Genomic DNA, 21,811 nt, shown 5'->3' with positions numbered 1-21,811 from the left:
ATTCTGCAATACTCATCTATAGGAAATCGAATTAATTAGGATTTATTTGACTTCAAAGGTGAGGAAGCATATGCCCAGAATGTACTCCAGGGAGTCAGTGTGAGAGCAGATGGTGAGCAGTAGAAAGTCTGCTTTCCTTGCCCATTCCTTCCTCCTGTCACTCGCCTTTGGTGCACAGTCATGAGAGTGGATTCTTGAATGTCATCCTCAAATTCCCTATTGATACTGGGACATATTTACAAAAGCATGCCAAACTTCCTAGCTAATAGTCAGAGACAGTAAAAGTTCAGTTTTAAAGTCTTATTATCAAGGTAAATGGTTATAAAAATGAAATGGTGACGTGACAGTCAGTGCCTAGAGATGAGAATGCTGAAAACTGCTGAGTTAAGTTTTGTATTTTGAGTATAAATGAAGTGTGCAAATTGCTTGGATTTCAAACAATTTCCAATAATTTGACGTTAAAATTGTGATTTTAAGTGCGCAGTAATCAAAAAGCCAGAGCTGATGTTGACACATGAGCTAAAAAACACATAAACACATCAGTCTGCAGGTTTTGCTTCAGTTTCTGGATATACTCTTTTGTTATTCCTGTTCTTTTACTCAGTTTTTTGCACTAAATTGCCTTTTTAATTTTTTCTGTAGTAGATTGGGTGGTGTGACTTTTTTTCCCCTCACTGCCTTTCCCTCCCCCAGAGTAATACTCTATTAATAAAGCTACACATATGCTAGGGAAGAGAAAGAGGCAAATAGTTAAATTTTACATACCTTATTTAAGTGAACTGCACTTGCCTTTGTCAGCCAGATTTTTTTTTGAAGATACCCAAGTAATAAAATCTTACTGATGTGTGAATAAATAATTTCAAATGAATTATTTGTATAGAACCTCTTAGCTCTGAAGCTGACATCTGTTATTTAAGTAATAAACAGAAAGGTTACAGCCTGCTTTGGCTTCAGAAACTGTTTTGCAGTGAAATAATGTGCTACTTTGTTTAGAACTTTTTATCTTCTGTGTTCTCCAGTTGTTTCCAGATCACCAAAAAATAACAAAGATCCTCAACCAGTATCTGGTCTCCTGGAGCATTTTTTTCCTGCAGCAAAACATGTAGCTAGGATTGGATTGGTACTGACAGGGAGCTTTCAGCTTTTCCTTTTCTTCTCTTTGTGCAGGAGCTGGAGTGTGCACTGCCAGGCCTCCCAGAGTGGCAGGGGAAGGCTGGATCCTCAGCTAATAACTATGCACAGAAATGCCAGGAAGCAGTCGTGAGACTCCAGCCAAGGTAACACTTGGGATAACACAGCACATTTCACTTCTGATTAACTGTAGGAAAGGCTAATTCATTTGCTGCCTTCTGCATAAAATATTCAGACTCCTGGCTCTTGTTGCCAGTGTATTCTATATTTATACATCCAGGACTGTTTGGAGAAAATGAAAGGGATAAAGATAAGATGCAAATTTCATCATCCTTTAAACCCCTTACATCTGAAGCAGAAAGAACATCCTTAGTTTAGAAACTTCAGTTCCTCTGTGCCAAGTTTCAAAAATACTTCCCTGTTTCTTTTCTTTTCCCCCCAGAGCTGAATTGCATCTTTTCCTCAGAGCTGCATTCTCTGAGACACGGGAAGGGGAGCACTCACACCTGGTTGTAGCAAGGGCATCCATTTATGTACAGTTTAGACTCTGGGAGCTGTGAACTGTGCTTGTTCTGGTGCTGGAAGGGCACTGTGTGTTCAGGTCTGGCATTAGCTGAGTGCTGGTGGCAGCTAACTCACCAGAAGTAACGCCGCTCTGGAAGTACTGGAAGTCACAGTTTCTGCTTCCATCCATCATGGCCATGCAAAAGGTGAAAATGGGGTTTTAGCTCACCCAGCTGACCAGTGCAGGTGTGTCCTGAGGATAAGATTTAGTCCTTACTAAATCTGGGGGCACTGCTTTGCACATTTCCCATGTTCAGGGGCTGGTTTGGCTCTGCTTTTCTGTGCAGAGTTTTTGTCAGGTGAGCCAGGTCTCTGCTCTTTGTCTTGGTGTGCATGAGAGCCTTGGTGCTCTGTGCAGAGCCTCTGGGTCCCTTCAGAGGGTCTGAAGCAGCAGCAGCCCATCCCAGGGGTGCTCAGTGGCTCAGGGCACGGCTGGTTGACAGCTAGAGCTCAAGGTTTGTTTGCAGTCAGGAGGGGGACAGCAGTGACAGCTGCCAGCCAATGGCACTTTGGTGCTGTGTGTGGCATGAACTGGTTGCCTTCTCCACCACTTCTAGGAGGCAACATTGTAAATGATCCTAATTTATGCACTCAAAGGAAGGTTTAGCAGAATGAAAAAGCATTTAATTAGCTTGGAAAACAAAGTGCTTTTGCCCTCCAATGCTTGTATGTGTAATTGAAACACTGCATTAGAAGCACAGAAAGTGTTTCAATTAGGAAGCCTTCCTTCTCTTTTTCTGGAATTCCTTATGTAGGGAAAGAATCCCATGGACTTACTGTAAAGAGGATCTTACTGAGTGTGGTACAGACAGTCAGACCTACCCAGTTCCTGTGCTGGTGGCATGTTTGTGTATGGGTAGGTAGCAAAATAACTGGTTAATTTTGGAAGGAATGTGATGAAAGACACACGGACTTTAAAGATAAGGAACCAGAGTGGAGTGTGCATGAATAAAACAGCAACCACAGCAAAGTCCCTCTCTCCACTTCTACAGTTTGGCATTTTTGTCAACCTGGTATTAAACCATTTTTCACTGTGCTATTTATTCTTGTTTAACACCAGGGTAACTCCTCACAAATCCTGCTGTCCACAAGGGCTGAATCTGGTAATGGTGCCTGGATTTACCATTGTAAGTGCTGTGAAGGCACAGGGATCAAATATCATTTCTGGCCATGTCTCACTTTGATTACATTACAAAGGAAAAGAAAAAAAGTAGGGGAGAGGAGAGGAGAGGAGAGGAGAGGAGAGGAGAGGAGAGGAGAGGAGAGGAGAGGAGAGGAGAGGAGAGGAGAGGAGAGGAGAGGAGAGGAGAGGAGAGGAGAGGAGAGGAGAGGAGAGGAGAGGAGAGGAGAGGAGAGGAGAGGAGAGGAGAGGAGAGGAGAGGAGAGGAGAGGAGAGGAGAGGAGAGGAGAGGAGAGGAGAGGAGAGGAGAGGAGAGGAGAGGAGAGGAGAGGAGAGGAGAGGAGAGGAGAGGAGAGGAGAGGAGAGGAGAGGAGAGGAGAGGGCCACACTGCTGCAGGGGTGTCCCTGTATGCCTCTCTCCATATATCAGGTATGTAGGGGGAGGACAGGAAAAGAAGGATTTATTTCTTTCTCAAATGAAGGATAGAGGTTGATTGTTTCTAGTGCATCCTGTAGTTACTTCTGCTTTAACTTAATTACTAAAGGGGGCTATAGCTCTGCCATTAGTCTCATTAGGGATTAAAGGTCTAAACACCTCTGAACTCTACAGAGATTTTTAAGAAATCTGTTCTGGTGAGTGCGAGGCAGCTAAAAAAGAGATCATTTTAACTTGTCTAAATATGGATTAAAGACTGCTGAAATACGAAAAACTTTTCAGTACAGTTCATGTAAAGCAGAAAAATCTAAGTTTAGGATATCCTCACAAAGGAGATGTGTGACAGAGAACAACAAACCAGGCCATATAAGAACAACAATCCACAGAATTATGACTTAGAAGTGTGTATTATTTCTTTGAGGGGGTACTTACATTTTATGGTGACCACTGAAACAATAAAGGAAAAGTTTTGTAGGATTTAAGGGAAATGGAAAAGTAGACTGGAAGAGATTTGCAGCCAGAAGAATAAGGGAAGAGTGTCTTGTTTTTGACTAAGCTGTACCTGACCTGTGAAGCAAAGATTTCAATTTCAAGTGGTGTTTATCAGTTATGATTTATGAACATCAGCACCCATTTAGTAGATGAAACACCATCTGCATGGAAGGAAACCTTTAGACTTTTTTTTCCAGAGCATGAATTTCTAATATTATTCTAATTTCTAATCACTACAGTGATTACACTGAATACTGCTCTGGTCATTGTGTGGGTTTGGATAGGAGTGCAAGATAATCTGCACCTTGATAGAAGGTAGATAAAAGTTATAAGCAGGTCCAGGGAACCAGTGAAGGAATTGCCTTTTTTAAAACAGAGACTAGAAAAGCTGGTATGGAACAATACAGATGATTACAAACAGCTGCCCCTGCCAATTGCCTTCTCAAAGGCAATCAGGAGAGCTGGAGTGGCTGCAGGCTGTGTGCAGCTACCTGAGCAGAGCCTGGTGCTGTGCTCAGATGCCTGCTACAGAGAGAGGGGGCTGAAACAAAGCACCCCGGGGCAGTGGAAAGGTCAGTGCTTCAGCAAAGGATGTCAGGTCAGTGTGGAATTCAGAGCTACAGTTAGGGGTGGAGTTTTCTGCCAAAGAAAAACCCCTGAAAGTTCCCCCTCTTCACCATTTCGCAAATAAATTGGGGATGAAGTGGTTTCATGTAACAGGACTTATCTGGTCCCTGGGCAGGTCTCTGTTCTGTGATTCTGTAACTCTATTTTTAGCAGAGGCTGCAGGGTGGTGGTTGCTGTCACACCTATGATGGTTCTGCAGAAGTGGAAGTGCTGGTAGCCCTGGGCTGCCCTGGGTCTTGGGGTCAGCCAGAGCCTGCCAAGGTTTCTGTGCTTCCCTGAGGGGAGGCCAAGCTCTAGCAAGGGTTTCAGTATTTAATTTTGCAAAGCAAATATACTTTGAGAGTGCAGCTCAGGTGTGAGAGATCTTGCAGTTTCCAGGCTTTCTGCTGAACAGCCACAACTCAGAGATGAGTGGGAACCAGCAGGGCAGCTGCAGAAGTGCTGATATCCCCATGCAGACATGCATGGCTGAGGCAGAGCCTGAGAGGCTGCATTTCTTCACCTGCACAGGCAGCCAGGTGAGCAGGGGAAAAGTTGGGAAATGATTGACCGGTTCCTAAGAACAGTTTTTTCAGAGGAGTTGGTATTAAAATACTGGTGTTTGTGGTTCCAATGACTTCTTGTACCAAGGCATGGAAAAGCCTCTGAGCAAGGTTTTGGGCTGCAATGCAATTAAAGAAGAAAAAGCAAATGGGTGATGGGGAGAGGATGGGGGAAGAAGATAAGAACAGCTCTTGCTGCAGCCCCAGTAAAGGCTGTGCCTGCTGAGTATGAGAGCTGCTGGCAGTAAGAATAACAAGTGCTGGCAGGGTTCCAGAGGGGCTGGGCCCAATGAGACAGGCACTGCTACACTGGCTCTGTCTGTCTTCCCCTTCCAGCACTCAGAGACTGCCCGGGGAGCGCCCTTGGGCCCCTCAAGGTGGATTTTTCTTCTGTTGCAATGTGCACTTTATGCTCACCCCAAAGCCTGTTGCAGTTCTGCTTTCTGAGGAGTCATAGGTGTGCTTTGAAGCACCCACCTGCAGCCCCGTGTGGAGGTGTTTGGGTTTGATGACTTTTTTTACCATTTGGGAAGGTCTCAGAAGGGAGCCTGCTGTTTTCCAGGTGCTGAGATGTGCTGCTGGTGTGTTCTGTCGTTCTGTGAACGCATCTGCTGCAACTCTGGGCAGGCTGAATCAGCCCTGGCAGGGAACTGAGACCTGCAGCTATGAGCTGTTACCCCTCTGGTCACCCTCACAGGGGAAGGGTGGAACTGGCTCCTGGACTGGACACAGGGGACGAGTACGGGGCCAGGATAGGCTGAAGGTGACAGTGGAAAAGGAGTTTCCTCCCACAGAGCACTGTGAGGCTGATGGGCAGGGCTTGCCCTGGCATCACCAAGACCCCGTGCATGTGTGGCATTGTGGCATAAACATGAATAGCCTGGGGATGGGGTTTGTGTGACCAGAGTTGGACTGGAGTGAGATTTGCAAGCTGCAAAATGTAACACTCCTCTCTGGGTTTCACAGAGGAAATGTGGTAGGGATTCGCTTAGGTTATCTTCAAATATTTTGCCCAGCTTTTGAAATGATGTGGTTTTATTTGCATTTTATGCAGGTTTAGAAGTGATGTTGTGCATAATTCAAAGGTTCACATGTTCTGGTCTGTTTTTTAAACAGTGCAGCACTCATGCAAATTTATCTCTCCTTTGAAGTCTGGTAGGAGCTCCAATATCATGATTAGAATTTAGATTTTGGTTTTTGTTGTTGTTGTTGTATCCACAAGCCTCAAATGTTCATGTTACTTATTGCATCTTTGCCATCTCTGCCATGGAAAAAAGGATAATTCTGCCAAAGCTAGATTCTGTAAAGGAGAGTGAGAGACATATTTTTGAGTAGTAGCCCACAGAGAAATTTAATTTTCATTATTTTACAGGATGTAAATTATACAAAATAAGGGTGCCTGCAATTATTCAAAGTTTCAGCTAAGGCCTGAAATGATTTTAATGTACTCAGCACAGATGGAAAATTAGGGCTCGTTCCTGCTGCTTTTGAAGTTAATGGATATTTTGTGATTGACTTTTAATGAGAGTAGGATCCAAACCATGGTTATTAAATTGTAAGCCCTGTGTTGCCTGGTGACAATCAGAAAACCTGCATTTGCCTAGCAGAGCAATAAATCTTGGTGAAAATTAAAAAGCACACCCCAAAACTCTCTGTGTAGAGTAAGATCAGCTCAGCACATGAGACTGCAAAGGTAAATGCTCGTCACACAAAAATGGTTACTCACCTTGATGATTTCAGTATCTCCAGAATCCAAAGAATGCATGAATAAGAGTATCTTACCCCAGTATTTCTAGTGTAACAGGAACAGTAAAATGAAAGATTAAAGGCATCCTAAAACAGCTGGCAAGAACATCAACCATTTGCTTTGCAAACTTAAATATTGAAAGCCTTGCTAGGTGGTACTTCATGGCTGCTGCAAACTTTTACTCTCCAGAGTGCAAGACTCGTGAGTGATCCAGCTGTGAATGATGTAAAACTTGGTACAGTTCCTGGACAAAGTGCTGCTAGCACTTACTGTTTGCTTTTGTCTGTCTTTAAAAAAAATTGTTTTGTTTTTATTTTATGATGGAGAGTTCCCTTTTGCTCTGTTATGCACCCTGAAAGGAGTCATACAAACGAGTACCAGAAGTTTACAAATCTGACACGTGCTGTTTTCATCCTTTCCTTCATGTCTAGCTCTAGTTCAATGCAATAAATCACCCTAAATATTTGTTCTTCATTAGTGAATTAGTTCTTCAGCTGTTTGTAGCCTTGCAGCTGCCTCCTTACATGTTATTAAGTGAAACTACAAATATTTCACTCTTTCCTATTAAATTAGTCCTTTTGCTGTTCCCATGACTCATTTCTGTTCCTATGGGAATTGCACATCTTGGATCCTGTTAGGAGCCAAGTGATTGTTCACCGTGGTGCAGCATCTAATGTGTCTGGTTTGGTAAGGGAGGGGGCAGAGCCACCATTTCAGTCTTTAAATGCCTCACAAATCCAGGAAGAGTACAACAAACACCTCTGCATCTCTCTGTTCTGGTTTTGAGGTCTCTAGAGGCTTTTACAGCGATTTCTTTTTGTTGGGATCACTCTAGCCCAGAAAATATGAATTATTTTGTGCAGAGGAATCTGGGTTTTATGTTGGGTTTGATCACATCTCTGAGTGAGTCTCCAGGGGCCAGCAGACATCACCACCTTTTCAGCACTGACAGATCTCATTCTCTGAGACAGCTGCACTTTTCTTGCTTCCCCTGAGTCGAGAGTCAGCTTGTGGTGCACCCATGTCAGGCTCTGAAATCCCGTGTGGAAAGTCTCAGCCTGTTTTGGGATGGACACAGCACTGTGGGAGGCCATTGGGGTTGCTCACTCAGGCTGTGGGAGCTGTTTTCAGGCTTCAGTTTCATTCCTTGGTGCAGAGAGTTCGTACCTATCCCTGACACTGCTGGGAGCTGGTGGGCCACGTCTGCCTGCTCGGGGCACAGCTCTCAGTGGCCGCAGTCAGGGAAGAGATGTCAGGGAAGAGATGTGCCCCTCACTAGTCCAGGGCCCTCCTTTCCTCTTCCCATGTGGAGAAGCAGCAACACTGAGAGAAAGCCAAAGGCGTGGACATTTCTGATGGCAGCAAAGGGACACTCTCTAGAAATGTGGACATCTCTCTTACACATTTCCAGGCACCTGGGGCCTTTCTGAAATTTGCAAAAGCAGAAGATTGGGAGCTGAAATGCCATCATATTTAAATATGGGAAGATTTTTTCGTTATGGTTGTGATATGGGGAAGCTCTTGTTCCTGATGTAAAACGTGGGGACAAATTGTGCTTTGATTTAAGCATGTTTGAGCTTTTTCTTGGCTTTAACACTTTAGCTCACCAAGACACGGATCATACATCTGTAGAACTTTTTGACATGACAGAGTGAGCCCAGATATTAATGCCATAGTTTCCAGGACTTCACTAAGAGTTTAAATGTATTATTTAAGATTCCACTGTTGTTTTGAATGGGTTAAAAAATAGAGATGTTTCTTTCATAAAAATGCTATTTTTTAAATAAAACAAACTTATTCTGTAATGTATAAATTATATATGCACATGATGAAAAGCTTGAGATATTTGCAGCACAGATAGGCAATTTATTAATTGACTTTTAAATTTTTGTTTTGTAGAATAGATCAGAACACAAGCATTTCACCAAAAGAAGCAACTGATCAATTTAACAACTTAAACGAGGTAAGTTGAAATGCTGTGAAAAGTTGAAAAGCGATGTTATAAATTTTGAATAGATATTTTGGGGTTTTTGTTAATTTTGAGGTCTTGGAATAATGTAATTGCTTAGTAATGCCAGGTTAGCTTTTACTGAATCATTGTAGTCATGTGTTTGGAGAAAGCTTAAAAATGTGATATTTAAAAAGTTTAAAAGCCAGAAGCAAGAAATTTCAAAAAATTTTAAAGCCAACTTTAGGTTGCTTTTTGTTTCTGCTCAGAAAAGAATCAAACAATATTGACTGAGTGAAGTGACATTTTTCAAGAATGTTTGATTTTTTCCTTGTATTACGGCTTAAAATGGTTCATCTGTTAAATATGTTTTGTTTAAAAATAAACAGTTCTCAAGGTTGCTCCATCCTGCATAAATAAACAATGAGCAGTGCAAGGGAGTCTAAAAGGTGCTCTGGTTTTAGGATGGAAGGAGGGGAGAGCTGAAGAGGGGAAGCAAGGAAAGCCAAATAACACCAGTGACACTTGAAACAAGCTGTTTTCACAGGGATTATGCCAGGAGCACAGTGTGAGTGGAGCACAGAAAAGCTGTTTATGTGATCATGTGGAACAATGGATGAGCCTGGGGAGCTCCTCACAGTCAGCAATATCCTGGGAGGGGCAGAGCCAAGCTTTGCAGATAGAGAAAGTGGGGAACCCTATGGATGCCTTGGGAAGGCTGAGCTGGAACAGAGACTGGACAGAGCTGGAGAATAAAGCAGATATTTATTGAAAGGCCTTTAAGGGTGCACCTTGGGCAGGACAGGAGCCTGCTGGGGCTACACCCAAGGTGGACTGAAAATGGTCACAAAATGGACAAATGGTCACGAGGTCTCACACTTTTTAAAGTTTTGGTCTATTTGCATATTGGGATTTAATTGTCCAATTACAGCTTCAGGTTGTGAAACCTCATCCTTCTTGTTTTCTCTCTTCACTGCACTGCTGTTTGTGCTTTTGGGCCTGAAAGTTGTCCTTGGTCTTCCACAGAAAAAGGATTTGTTTTGTCTCCCTGCTCTGTGAAGAGCTGAGTGACACCGAATGTGAGGCTGAGAACTGCACCCCTGGGCAGCACAGAATCTGAAAAACTGAATCTGAAAGCTAAAGCTTAAAGCATCACTGTAAACCATCTCCTCACACCTGGGGACTCTACAGCCCAGCAGAGTCCACTCACACTGCAGGGAGAGTGCAGGACAAGGGACTTACACAGGGAGCAGTTTGGTTTCCTCCTGCAGGCCAAGACAACACAACAGAAGCAGTGGGAGAAGAGAGCTGGGTGAAGAGAAGCCCATTCCTGAAAAACTCTGGAAAAGAAAGCTTTGTTTCCATAATGAGCCAGAGAACATCTATGTCTATTAATAGATGCTTGACTTTCATTAGGGGAAGACCTCAGTGTGTCCTTTTAAAGGAATTCAGACCTGATCTTCTCCTTGCAGTGAATTGTTTCCTCTGCATTTGTGTCACTGTTGTGCAGCTCACTGTAGAAAAGCTCAGTGCTGACAAGCAGGGCACATTCAGTGACCGACCCAAGGGAGTGCACTCAGCCTCTGTCGAGCCACCTCAGGCCCTGGGAGAAAACATTGTTTCTTTGGAGAAGCCCCAGTGCAAATATTCACTGAAGCTTCCACTTGAAAGCTTCCATTTAAAATCCTTGCAAAGGATTCCTTAAGGGCTAAGAAAAGCTATTGTAATAAATAAATCCTTGTAAAATATTAAAACCAATGATTACCTTAGAAATTAAAACAAGTTGTTAATAACCAATGAGGAGTGAACAAGAGTTACAACCTGGTGCTTTCTTTTGCAAAATCTTAGATTTTTTTTATGTCTCAGGTCTATTGCAAACCCAAATGGACCTGTGCCATAAGAATATAAATTCTCTTTCTGGAGTAGAGAAAATGGTGTCTCTCTTCACTGCTCATCCGTGGCTTTATGCAGACCTAGGGCATATCTTGTTCTATCTTATTGTTGCTTGTTTGTTCCCCATAAAGGAAGTTCTGAATTGAAAATGTCATATGCCTCAAAGCACAAATATTGCCTTAGCAGATACTGCAGAGATTTATTTATGTTCACATAAAATGTGCCCATCTTATTTTAACCTGAATTCTCAGACTAAAATGCTGTTCCAGTGAGACATATAAAAGCTTTAATTTCCTTAGAGTGAAAAAACAGAACAGGTTGAAATTTGCTCAGTTTCTTTCCAATATGAATCACTTCGAAGGCTATTAAATGCTGAAAACTTGGATTATTCTCCTTCTCTGTCCCAGCTGATTTCATCAATCCAGTAAATCCATCAATAAACTGGGTATAATAGAATAGCTATCTTCCTGTCTGGGAGGCACAGGGACAGGCCCAAGGGGAGGTGCAAGCATCATTTTCACTCAGGAGCACCATGTGTGGGTCAGGGTGAGATCAGATTGTGCAGGAACACCGAGCCTGGGCTTTGCTCCTCATCCCTGCTGGCAGCCTCCTGACTGAGCCTGGCAGAGCTCATGGCTGGGGCACACCTGGCTCCTTGCCCTCTCCCTCAGTCCTTAAATTTATCAAGCCTTTGGATGTCCATGAGAATGAAACAAAGGATGCTGATAACAGTAACTCTTTATCAGGGAAATAAATCCTTTCTGAGGGCAGGAGCTCTCATTTGTCAGGCTGTGGCCTCCTGGACGTGGTGACCAGCACATCCCACAGCACTGATGCTGCTGGCATGGCCCCATGCCATGTCAGGGTACTGCCTCTCAGGGCCACAGCACTGTGCTGAGGAACTGGGAGAATTTGTCCTCTCAGTGTCCCACCCTTCGGAGGGATTTAACAGTGTGTGGCATTCATCTCTAGGTGTAAGAGATTATCTGTTGTCTCAGCAATTCCCTGCCCTAAGGCCTCCCCTCCTCATTTTCAGTAATCACTGGTTGGAAGGAGTGATGGGCAATGGGTCCGGGCTCAGTTGTTGTTGAGAAGGTGTCTGTGCTACAGGCTGAGCTTCCTCTGGGAGTGGCAGCCCTTCTGTGCTGTGCTTTCTCCAGCAGACAAGGCTACGGCACTTCAGTGACTCTGTTTTCTTAAACCATTTTCAAAAAAATGAGTGAGACTTTCTCTTCCTTTCTTCACCCTCCTGTAAATATCTTCATTTTACCATTATTTGTAATAATGTGCAATGCTTTCTCTAGTGGAATAAGAAATAAGAAACCTTTGTCCAAGACAATTATAATTGCATCTTTTTCAAACTTGCAGGATACTCTTCTTAAGAGGAAACAATACTGTTATTTTTCCAAGGCAATTTATGGATCCATTTGAGATATTAGTATGTCCTTTCATTTGCATTAGCATGAATCAGGAATTACTGCATCAGAAACACTCCTGCTAGGCAGCAGAGGGAAGCTGGAATGAGCACCAAATCTGAAATATTTGAACTGAGATCTTAGCTGATATAAAATGCCACGGTTTAAATTACTTCAGTTATGCTGGGTTTCCATGTGGATGTTTTCTCAAATTGATGATGGTGCCCACCATGGGGTAACTTTTCCTTCTGTGTGTTTCAGCTGTTTGCACTGGCTTCTAACATGTTTAGCAACTTCCTTTGGGCAGAGGTGGCCAGGCAGGCCCTGGGGACAGGGCTGGCCGTGGGAGAGCTGTGAACAGCTGTGCACAGGCTGGTTCTCCCCCAGAGCAGATGTGCTGGCCTTCGTGCTTGGCCTTTGCTCTAAGCTGTGTCTCCTGCCACGTTTCCTGTAAATCTGTGGTGACTTTTCCTGGACAGTGCAGTGTGGTGGTGCCGTAACCCTCTGGTGTGGTTTAGGAGTAAGATGGGGCTGGTGGTGCACTCCAAATTCATCACCTCCCTGGTAACATCAAGACAATCAAAGCCACTTAGCGTGTTTTTCTGAAATCCCTGTCAAGGGCACACTCATGAAAGCAGATAAGTTATTTCTATTATTATTATTGTTATTATTATTATATGATTTTTTTAATGTTTTGGCAGTGGCTGGAAATTTGCTATCCACCCACCTTCCCCAGATGGGTGAAAAATATCATTTAGAGTAACTGAATATAAACCAGCTGGTGAATTACAGTATAAGCATTGATGAAGTATGATGTTTAACAATGTAGTCTGTGAGAATGTTTTTACACTGCACTTCCCATAAATAATAATGTCATAAGGAATAATGATGCAAAGTGAATGTATTTTCTTGAAATGGGATTTTTCTGACAAATGCTTGGAGTAACAGCCCATGAAGGTTAACTCTTTTTGTCAGACATTCACTTACGTTTTCCTTATTGGCACATTCTTATGCATTATCATCTGTGTTCTAATTTCCATCAGCTGTTCTCCTGGTAAGGTCTAGGCTGGGATCAGAGTCCTCACTGGTTTGTAACTGGTTTGGTCATCTTTTGCTCGATGACGTTAATGACTGTAAAATTCTGCCTGTCTGTGATAATTCCGCAGCCAATTCATTTGGGTTTAGTTGGAAATGAGACACTGGGAAATGAAGACCACCCTAAACAGTGCCCTTATGCAAGTCAGCACCCTCCCCCTGGCAAGGAAATGCACTGCACCTGAAAACTTTTAGGGGCAAGAAGGTTTCCATAATTTTCCTGAATTTATAAAAGGAAGGAAAGAATAAAAGAAGAAAGTCTTCCCTGCTCTTCTTCAGACAACCTAGTTCCTTTCTTTTTTATTTTAAGTGTATGTTATCTTTGGGTTTACAAAACGGGTGCCTTACAACAAAAATAATGGAAAGTTGTATTAAACTACTCATTGTGTAGGTGATGTATTAGCACACAAAGGAAACCAGGCCAATAAATCAATTCAATTTCCATTCAATGAATCAATAAATTGGTTTCAGGTATTTGACAGAGTAGGGAAAAGAGTTTTCAGGGCATAAATTTGAGGATTTTTTTTTCTTTGCAACTGAGATTATTTTGTTCAGAAAATGCCCTTCATAAATCTGTATCACTGGAGTGACTCAATGCTCTGTGTACGTTCGGCGTGTGCCGGCTGTGCGGTTATCAGGACAGCCTGGCGTGGTTCTGTTTCACGCTGTAAGCTGTAATCCCTTGAGGTGGGGGAGCCGAACGCGGGGGCTGTGGGGAGTGACTCATTTTGCCCAGTCAGGTGGTGATTCGGGCTTTCACAGCATTTCCATCACAGCCAGATGCCTGTGTCAGATCGTGCGGCTCAGTGCTGCATGAAGCATTAAAAATTCAAATCCGAGCTGGGCCACGCCTGGCACAGAGGCAGATCACTCCCTGTCACTGATTTGCCTGCAGCCAGTGACTGTGATGTGTTGATTTTACCTTTGCAGCGGATCACAAATGATCTGCAGCCCTCATAAAAGCCACGTCTACATAATGGGGTATCTCTAAAACAGCCAATTAAAAAAATCTCTCTCCCAGGAATCCCATGAGTGAGCGTGCTCTCAGTAACTCTTTGTTCACTGCTGTGTACTGCACTCACAGGCTGGAGAGGGAGATTTGATTTTTTATGAATGGTAAATGGGGAGGGACATAATGTCATCAGATCGTGATGTCAGCCCAATGAATGAAATACTTCCTTAATGTATTGCTTCAAGCCCAAGAAGAGGGACACCATCTCAGTTTGTCATCCTGGAATAAATCATCCTTTGCTGACAGTGTCATCTTTCCCACGTGCCGTGAATAATCCATGTAAATCGGGACTCAAATAGCCAGGAGTCAAGAAACTCGTGGAATAGTGCGCGTTGGCTCTCCCCCGTCCTCCCGGGGCTGGCAGTGAACACCCTCTGCAGGCGCTGCCCATGGGCTCCGGGAGTTGAAGAGCAATTGCTGATCCCCGTTGTTCTCTACCCAGCCCAATGTTCTGCTTTTGTCTGCAGAATTCTTTGTTGAAGCTGCAAGCCCTGGAAGCTGATCTGTGCTCTGCGTTTCTGCCAGCGCAGGAGGAAACTCCCCAGCTGCCCGCACCCAAGGACACAGCCCCTTCTCCAGCCCAAAGCGGTGTGCAAGCTGATGGGGCCAGTTGTGGAGGTAAGCAGCGTGCCATGATGTGTTCTCATTTGCAATTATAAAAAATCCTTGTGACTTGCACTTTAAATCAGGCTTGCAGCCCTCTGGGAAACAGTGCAGAGCTAATGCACAGCACTATTTCCTCCTGCAAACGCTGTGTAACGTAAAAGGGGCAATACCTGTTAAGAGAATGGAAATTAACAGCTGTAACCCTCTGGTTTCCTGAGAGGGAATTTTCCTTTTCAGAGAGGTCTTAAGAATCCCAGTTCTTTTATTTTTAATTTTAATCTGTTGTTCTTCCCCAAGTAAATTTACTCTCTTTACTTCCTATGTCTGTATTGTGTGAAGTCACCTGCCATATCATGTAATTCTATTTTTGTCATTCTTTTTGTCAGAGCAATATCACTTCATTTCTCCTATTATTGATTTTAATTTAATGCATCAGCAGAGAGATAGCGAAGGTGAGTTTTGCAGCATGTGGATTTTAATCATTCATGATCTTGTATTATTACCCAGCCGGGCAAACTGTGGTGTGTTATCTCTCCCTCTTCCCTCAGTAGGGAAATAAATAGCCCTAAGGCTCAGCACTATTTTTGTCAATTCATAGCTTGTAGTCCCAGGGCTGGCAGAGTCGTGATGCTCGGTAGAAGAGGAGTCACTGCTCATGAAAAATAGGTCAAAGGCAGTATGACTAATACATCTCACAGACAAGTGACATGAATACACAAATACCTAAGTCGTGCACCATGCATGGTTCAAATTAAGGCAGGTAGGTCAGTAATCCCTTTGCAATTGATGTTTCATATCAGAAAAAATCTGGGGTTAGTGGAACTTATTTTAAGAGCTGCTTGCTCAGCATTTTCAGCAAGAAATAACATTAAGTTATTTATTAAAAAAAAATCGTAAATGATAGTGTTCTGCTTCAAAAATTCCAAAGTCTGAGGTTGGCATTGGAAACATCAAGGAACAATGTATGTAGAAATCAAATTATTATAAAGATGAAGGAATACAAAAATGCTAGATGTCCTGGGTTTTATTTTAAAAAAGAGGATGCTTTGGTCCAGCCAGGCAAATACCTTAGTAGCTCTTGGAAAACGTTATGGAGCCTGGGCTGGGCTAACCTTGACGGGGATCTGAAGCAGAGACAGGTCTCACTTGTGTGCTGCACAGGAAAAGACATTCTGCAGCTCACCCAAAATCTGCACTGACTCCTTTCCTTTGTGGCAGGGTGGAGTTTTCCTCCTTTCCCAGTAGTTTGCTGCATTATTTTGCTTTGGTGGTTTCATAGTTCATTCTTAGGATGGTTCCTAATTGTTCCCCTTAATCATTTTTTGCTGTTTTGATTAGATTTTCTTTTTATTTATGCTGGTAGTGACCGCTGCTTCCAATCCCCGCTCTACTCCCATTTCCCCTCTGCAGCCACATGGGGAAATTTTGCATGATGTAGCATTTCTCTGGCAGTTTCAGAGCATGCTCTGCCACTCCAGCAGTCCAGACTCATGCTTTAGTTAAAGCTTATCTATTTAATGAGTTTTAATGTGCCTTCATTTCAGTTAACATCTGCTTTGTGGTTTGTGGCATTTTTAGTAACTTGCCATTGTGCACAGACAGAGCTGGTCTTAATTCTGTCTCTGAAATGATTACTGAAGTTTTCTGATGCATTGAGCTGGCACGTGGGACTATTGGCTGCTTGAGCCCCACCTGGGCTGGAAGTCCAGGGCTTTGTACCAGGCTGGGAAGAGATCTTCTAGAGGGTGTGCCATGTATGTTCTGTCTTTCTATCAGCATTTCCTCAGTGGATCAGGCAAAATAAACACAATCTTTTCATTCACATCCCAGCCAACAAATTCTAGAAAAGTGTACACCATATGTATGGAGGATGAAGATGCAACAGTCTAGCAGAGATGACAGGGTGCACCAGGATGCAAATTTTAAGGGGTTGAAGAGTAACTGATCTCTGAGCAAAGTCAGCAATTTCCAGTTTACTTAGAATATGTGAAAGCTGAATTAGAGTTGCCAAAGTGGAACTGTAAAGAATCGTGAGAGGTACCTAGGCTAGTTTTTTAAAGGGGTAATTATAGAGAAGTAGGGTGTAATTTCTGTAACTTTTGGATATGAGATTACATCAAATATGTGCCTGCAGCAGTGAGCAGCTGAACCTAACTACAGAAAGTTCTAAAGGACTTTTAAATTAAAAATCCTGATAGAGGCATTCACAGATGTAATTTATTTAGGACTGAGCACACTAGATCTGAATATTATTTTTTCTGTACAAGAGATTTCTGTGTATTATTGTTTTACTTGAAGAATATCATAGGCATAAATACAGGCTTGTACCATAGGACTTGTCATATGAAGTCCACCTGCTGAAAATGCTGCAGACACTAGAATTTGGCTTTAATTTCTGTGGTGTTCTCCTGTCAGTGCTAAGCTGCAGAGACTGGATGGGATGGAATAGGTGCTAAGGGGCAACTCACTGGCTTGGGTAGAGGTGGCTTTAATTCCCAGTTTTGGCAAAAATAGAGGTTAAAATTACATGAGATACATAAAGACAGGTAGAAGTTTGGTCAGTTCACAGGCTACTCTTAGGATAGCATTTAGCGTCTTGTTTAGGATCTACACAGAACTGAAATGATGGCCTTAAGTGTTAATTAAAAATGGGGTTGGTTAGAACTTCTCATCACCCCGAGGTGTCCCAGTGCTTTAGTAGTTGTGCCACTGAAATGAATCAGTCTGAATTGTTCTGACCATTCAGTAGTAATTTAATGCACTTCTAGTAGAGTTGGAAGTAAACCCTTTCTTGGGCCATAGCAAAGTTGCACCACGTTCAAGCCCTGCAGACCTTGCTCTCAGCAGGCCAAGGAAATGAAATTGCCCTGGCCTTTGGGAAATATTCCCAAATTATAAACCATGCAGATTGTCTCCTATTTGCTAGCAGAACAAAAGAACCTCCTTGAACTTTGTGTGTTTGGTTTCACACTGGAGCTGCAGCAGCCACTGCTTGTCCTTTGTGTTTGTCCTCCAGGAGTGCTTAGTCTTGACCGTGTGCATTTCTTCCATTTCTAAGACTGGGCTGGGCTATAAAATTGTCTGCTCGTAGATGTGAGGAGGAGCAAATGTCTGTGCCCATATGGTTTATCAGTGGTATAGGCTGTCTCCTGCAAGGAGGACAATTTTAGGTCCACAGGAAATCAGGGTTCAAATGTTGGAAAGTTATTTCCTTCACCTATCAAACACAGACTGGCTGATCTTTTTATCACATCATTTTCCTTTCACAGGGAGGGCACTGCTACTTACTATGACTGTAAGAGAATTTATTCCTTGTAATAACAGAACATGAAAAAACAGTGCAGCTGTTCTTAGTCAACCTATTTCACAGTGATTATGTGTTTCTTGAAGTTCAAAGATGGTGAAATTAAAGCAAGGGAAGCCAGGTTCTTCTCACTGACAATACTGTTCCTCAGAAAAAAAACAACCCAGCAACAACAACAGATCAAAATCTAACCAAAGGTATTAATTTTTAAAAATCTTACAGGGTAGGGAAAGAGTGCTTTCCAAAAAAGAGAGAAGGCTTTTGTTTGCAGAGCACCAGTTACTGGAGCCATTGTCACTGTCTGTTGTCAGTGTCTGTGATGTCCCAGGACTGGTCAGTGCTCTACCCCTGCTCCTCCCAGGTACTTTCCTGGGGTCTCTCTGTTGGAGGATTTGAATCTCATACAAAATTGATTAGGTTAGGTCATCCTCATCCATTTCAGCTATTGAGGGCGAGGAGGAAGATTCAATCAATATTGTCTTCCAGGTTTAGGAAGGACTGGGTGTTGCTCTGGTATCTTGGAGAGCTGAATTTGACCTACAGAGTATGAAGTACTTAGAGGGAGGGTGCAGGGTTAGAATTAATAATCAACTACATTGTCTCTTTGTGAAAATGCTTAACATAATTATAACTGATGATGCTGGTAAGAGTAGGTGAGCTTATAAATACAAGTCACATATAACTTTTGCTTGCCAGACTAAACTGTGATTATACAATAAGATGTTTTGCTGTCTGTAAAGCAAAAGCACTTGGATAATGCCCAATAAAATTATATTTAAGCCATTGTAACCACTATTTTTTTGAGAAATATGGGGTTTTTTGAAGGGTGCCATTCAGAGCTGGTTTTTCACCACTGTCCCAGTGCAACAATAGGGATTTGCAGTTTTGGTATTTGTTGGGAAAGAGGGCAAATAAAATGTACTAAGAAGGTTCCTTTCAAATCCTGAATGTACTCACTCATGTCCCGTGTGCAAAGCAGGAAATCGAAAGTGAAGGTAAAAGAACCTACCTAAACCTGCCAATCCTTCTGTGAGTAAACCCATGTACACTTGTTTTTCTGTGCAGTTTTGAATTTCCATTGAATAGAAAGATTCTGTGAAATGTATTAGAATGCATGACATATGGCAAATATAATACTGATTAAAATTGACATACATGCTGCCTGGAAATGCCAGATAATAGATATGAATTGCAAAGCTGTATATATGAATGGATTTAGAAAAAAAGACAATAACATAGCTGGTGTAAAATATAATGCACTGTGGAAACTGCTGTAGGGGAACCTGAGCCAGAGCACAAACTTTGCTTTAGCAAAGCAAGAGAGAAAAGTTTTGGGCAAGAACTTTTATAAGATTGTGAAGTTTCTCTCTAGAAAGTATAATCTGCATTAAATCCCAATTATCTGATAGCAAAAAATAGATTAGGTTAGATCATCCTCATCCATTTCAACTATTGAGGGCGAGGAAGAAGATCCAATGAATATTCCCTTCAATGCACTCAGGCAGAGTGCAGTGAGGATAAACCCCTGATGTTCCCTTAGGTAGGCCCTGTAATGTGCCGTGATTTTTCATGTTACCCATAAACAGAACCAGAGTGATGAGGTTCACCAATTCCTACTTTTTCTAGCTGGACCATCACTATAAAACAAATTTTCCCTTTTAAGGCACCTGTGGTGAGGTTTGCATTCCAGTCCAAGACATTGTTAACACAGTACCACTGCCCATGACCTTGAATAAATACACTGAATCTTCTTGGTGGTGGTTGTTGTTTTCATATCTTGTGTTCTTTGAGCCAAGGGTATGTTACTGCTACCAAACAAAATCCTTCAGGATGCTGCAAGCAGCCCTGCAGGTTCTTAGCACCAGGACATATTGTATCTTTGACCTTCCTTTCTCTTCACCAAGGGAGTAAATAATAAATCACAAAATAAAACTTACTGTGGACACTTCATCTTCTTCAGGAATGTGGCTTTCAAAAGCCAACAGATCTATGAAAATACAAGTAATGCTTCTATTGTGGGAAACTCCATCTTTACTTCATAGTTTATAAATACACCCATCCACCTCCTCCTGTGGAACTCAAAAAGATTTATGTGAAGCCAGTGACAACACTTCTGTTTTCTCATCCTCAGTGCTGTGTCCAGCCTGCATGTAACACTTTGCTGATGTGTTTGCTGTTCACTTTGAGTACTTATGCTTGGGATACTTCTGTAAGGAAAAATTTTTATTGACCTAGGTAGCTCAACCCCACGGAGTGACCCTGAGTCCTCACTGATTTCCACTTTCCTTCTAGAGCCCGTGCCAGCCCACAGGGACTGGCAGAATGAGATGGAGAGCAGCCCACAGGAGCATCACCCCCTCGGGACCAGCCGCCTGCTGTATCACATCACAGATGGAGACAACCCTCTCCTGTCACCACGCTGCTCTATCTTTAGCCAGAGCCAGAGATTTAATCTAGACACGGAGTCTGCCCCGTCTCCACCAAGTGCTCAGCCTTTCATGATGTAAGAAAATCTATTTTAATTCTTATGTCTTTTTAAGCCTTTTTCTGCAATTCACAGCCCTTGACTCTTCATGAGGTTTTTTCAGTTGTTGATACGTCATAAAAAGTAAACTTTTGTATTGTGGCATGTTTTAACATGGATAATTTGCAGCACCAGAAATAGGAACTAGTGTTTCCTCAGTCATAACAGTGTGCAATATTTTTGATGTCTTTGTTGATTATAGTTAGCAAGGACAGTTCTAAATGTTAGTAATTAGAATGATGAGTGAACACAGGATATAGACGGCTGTCTAGGTATATTAGTAAAAAATTCAGCTGTAATTGAACTACAGCTTGAGTCACTGATGAGTTGACAGTGTTATAAAGCATACAAACAGTCCACGTGTGTGATTTCCAGAAACCAAGCTGTGAGTTTCAGAGAGAAATCAAAGTTTCTTAAAAGCTTATGTAGAGAGCTTTAGCTTCAGCTGCATATGGATAATACTCAGCTCTACTGACTTGCAACTGTAAATAATAAGAAACTAAACTTCTTCAAAATGATAATGTTTATTTCCAGTAATGAAAGCTCCCTGAGCTTACTCTTACAAATCATGTCACCACAGTTTCCTGTTCTACTTGGAAGATTTGTGAATAAAGGTGTGGGTGTTAAATGTAAATACTGGATTAAGCTTTTGCCTACTAGATTAATTTTTTGAAATATATTCAGAAATCCTACAATTAATTAAAAAAAGAGAGAATGAAAGACAGATGGTGAACCCATTAGAATACCCTAGGGGTACCTTCAAGCAAAAGCAATTACTTCATGCTTACTTTGTAAAACTAAGCTGTCTCTATCCAGTGAAAGAACAGAATAGGCATGAATTCTGAAATGCTGAGTGTTAAGTGTGCCTGAAAACAAGGCATGGTCCATCATAGCCAGCTCTTATGTCCCACAATGCTGCTTTTGCAGGCCAAGAAGTTCTTCTAGGTGTAGCTGTGAAGACTGCAAAGAACCACAGACAGTAACACAGCTTACCAAGCACCTTCAGAGCCTCAAGAGAAAAATTAGGAAGTATGAAGAAAAGTTTGAGCAAGAAAAAAAATACCTGGTAAGATATTAATTGAAAAGGTAAATACTCCAAGGGGGAAGTAAGGATCCCAGTGTATTTAAACTTATTCAAAACAGCGTAAGATAGGGTATTTATGGTAAAATGAAATAGGAAAAACTTCAATGAATATCTTTTCAGCATCTTTAAGTGTATGCAGTAGTTCTGAGACTCTGCATTTTCTTTGGATTACCTTTGGTGCAAAATATCCATCTTTGAGAAGTGTGAATCAGTGAAACACAGCTGACAGGCTTGTGGAACAAAATGATGCAAAAGGTGAAAACCTACTTAT

General features: G+C 42.3%; 1 protein-coding gene across 5 annotated transcripts in view; it reads left to right on the top strand.

The window, feature by feature from the left end:
- Window positions 1-21,811, top strand: part of FAM13C (family with sequence similarity 13 member C) — a 115,153-nt gene that overhangs the window by 77,921 nt on the left and 15,421 nt on the right. For 3 of the 5 annotated variants that reach the window (XM_063406060.1, XM_063406059.1, XM_063406058.1), the window contains 6 exons: window positions 1,168-1,277; window positions 8,559-8,622; window positions 14,490-14,640; window positions 15,015-15,080; window positions 20,225-20,435; window positions 21,384-21,522. In XM_063406060.1, the coding sequence (XP_063262130.1) occupies window positions 1,168-1,277; window positions 8,559-8,622; window positions 14,490-14,640; window positions 15,015-15,080; window positions 20,225-20,435; window positions 21,384-21,522 (741 nt within the window). The remainder of the gene's footprint in view (window positions 1-1,167; window positions 1,278-8,558; window positions 8,623-14,489; window positions 14,641-15,014; window positions 15,081-20,224; window positions 20,436-21,383; window positions 21,523-21,811) is intronic. The other 2 variants (XM_063406063.1, XM_063406061.1) reach the window with 1 other exon arrangement.

Source organism: Prinia subflava, chromosome 9, assembly GCF_021018805.1.
Source record: "Prinia subflava isolate CZ2003 ecotype Zambia chromosome 9, Cam_Psub_1.2, whole genome shotgun sequence".
Lineage (NCBI taxonomy): Eukaryota > Metazoa > Chordata > Aves > Passeriformes > Cisticolidae > Prinia > Prinia subflava.
Note: the sequence above shows the minus strand (reverse complement) of the source record. Positions and strands in the feature narration are given on the sequence as shown.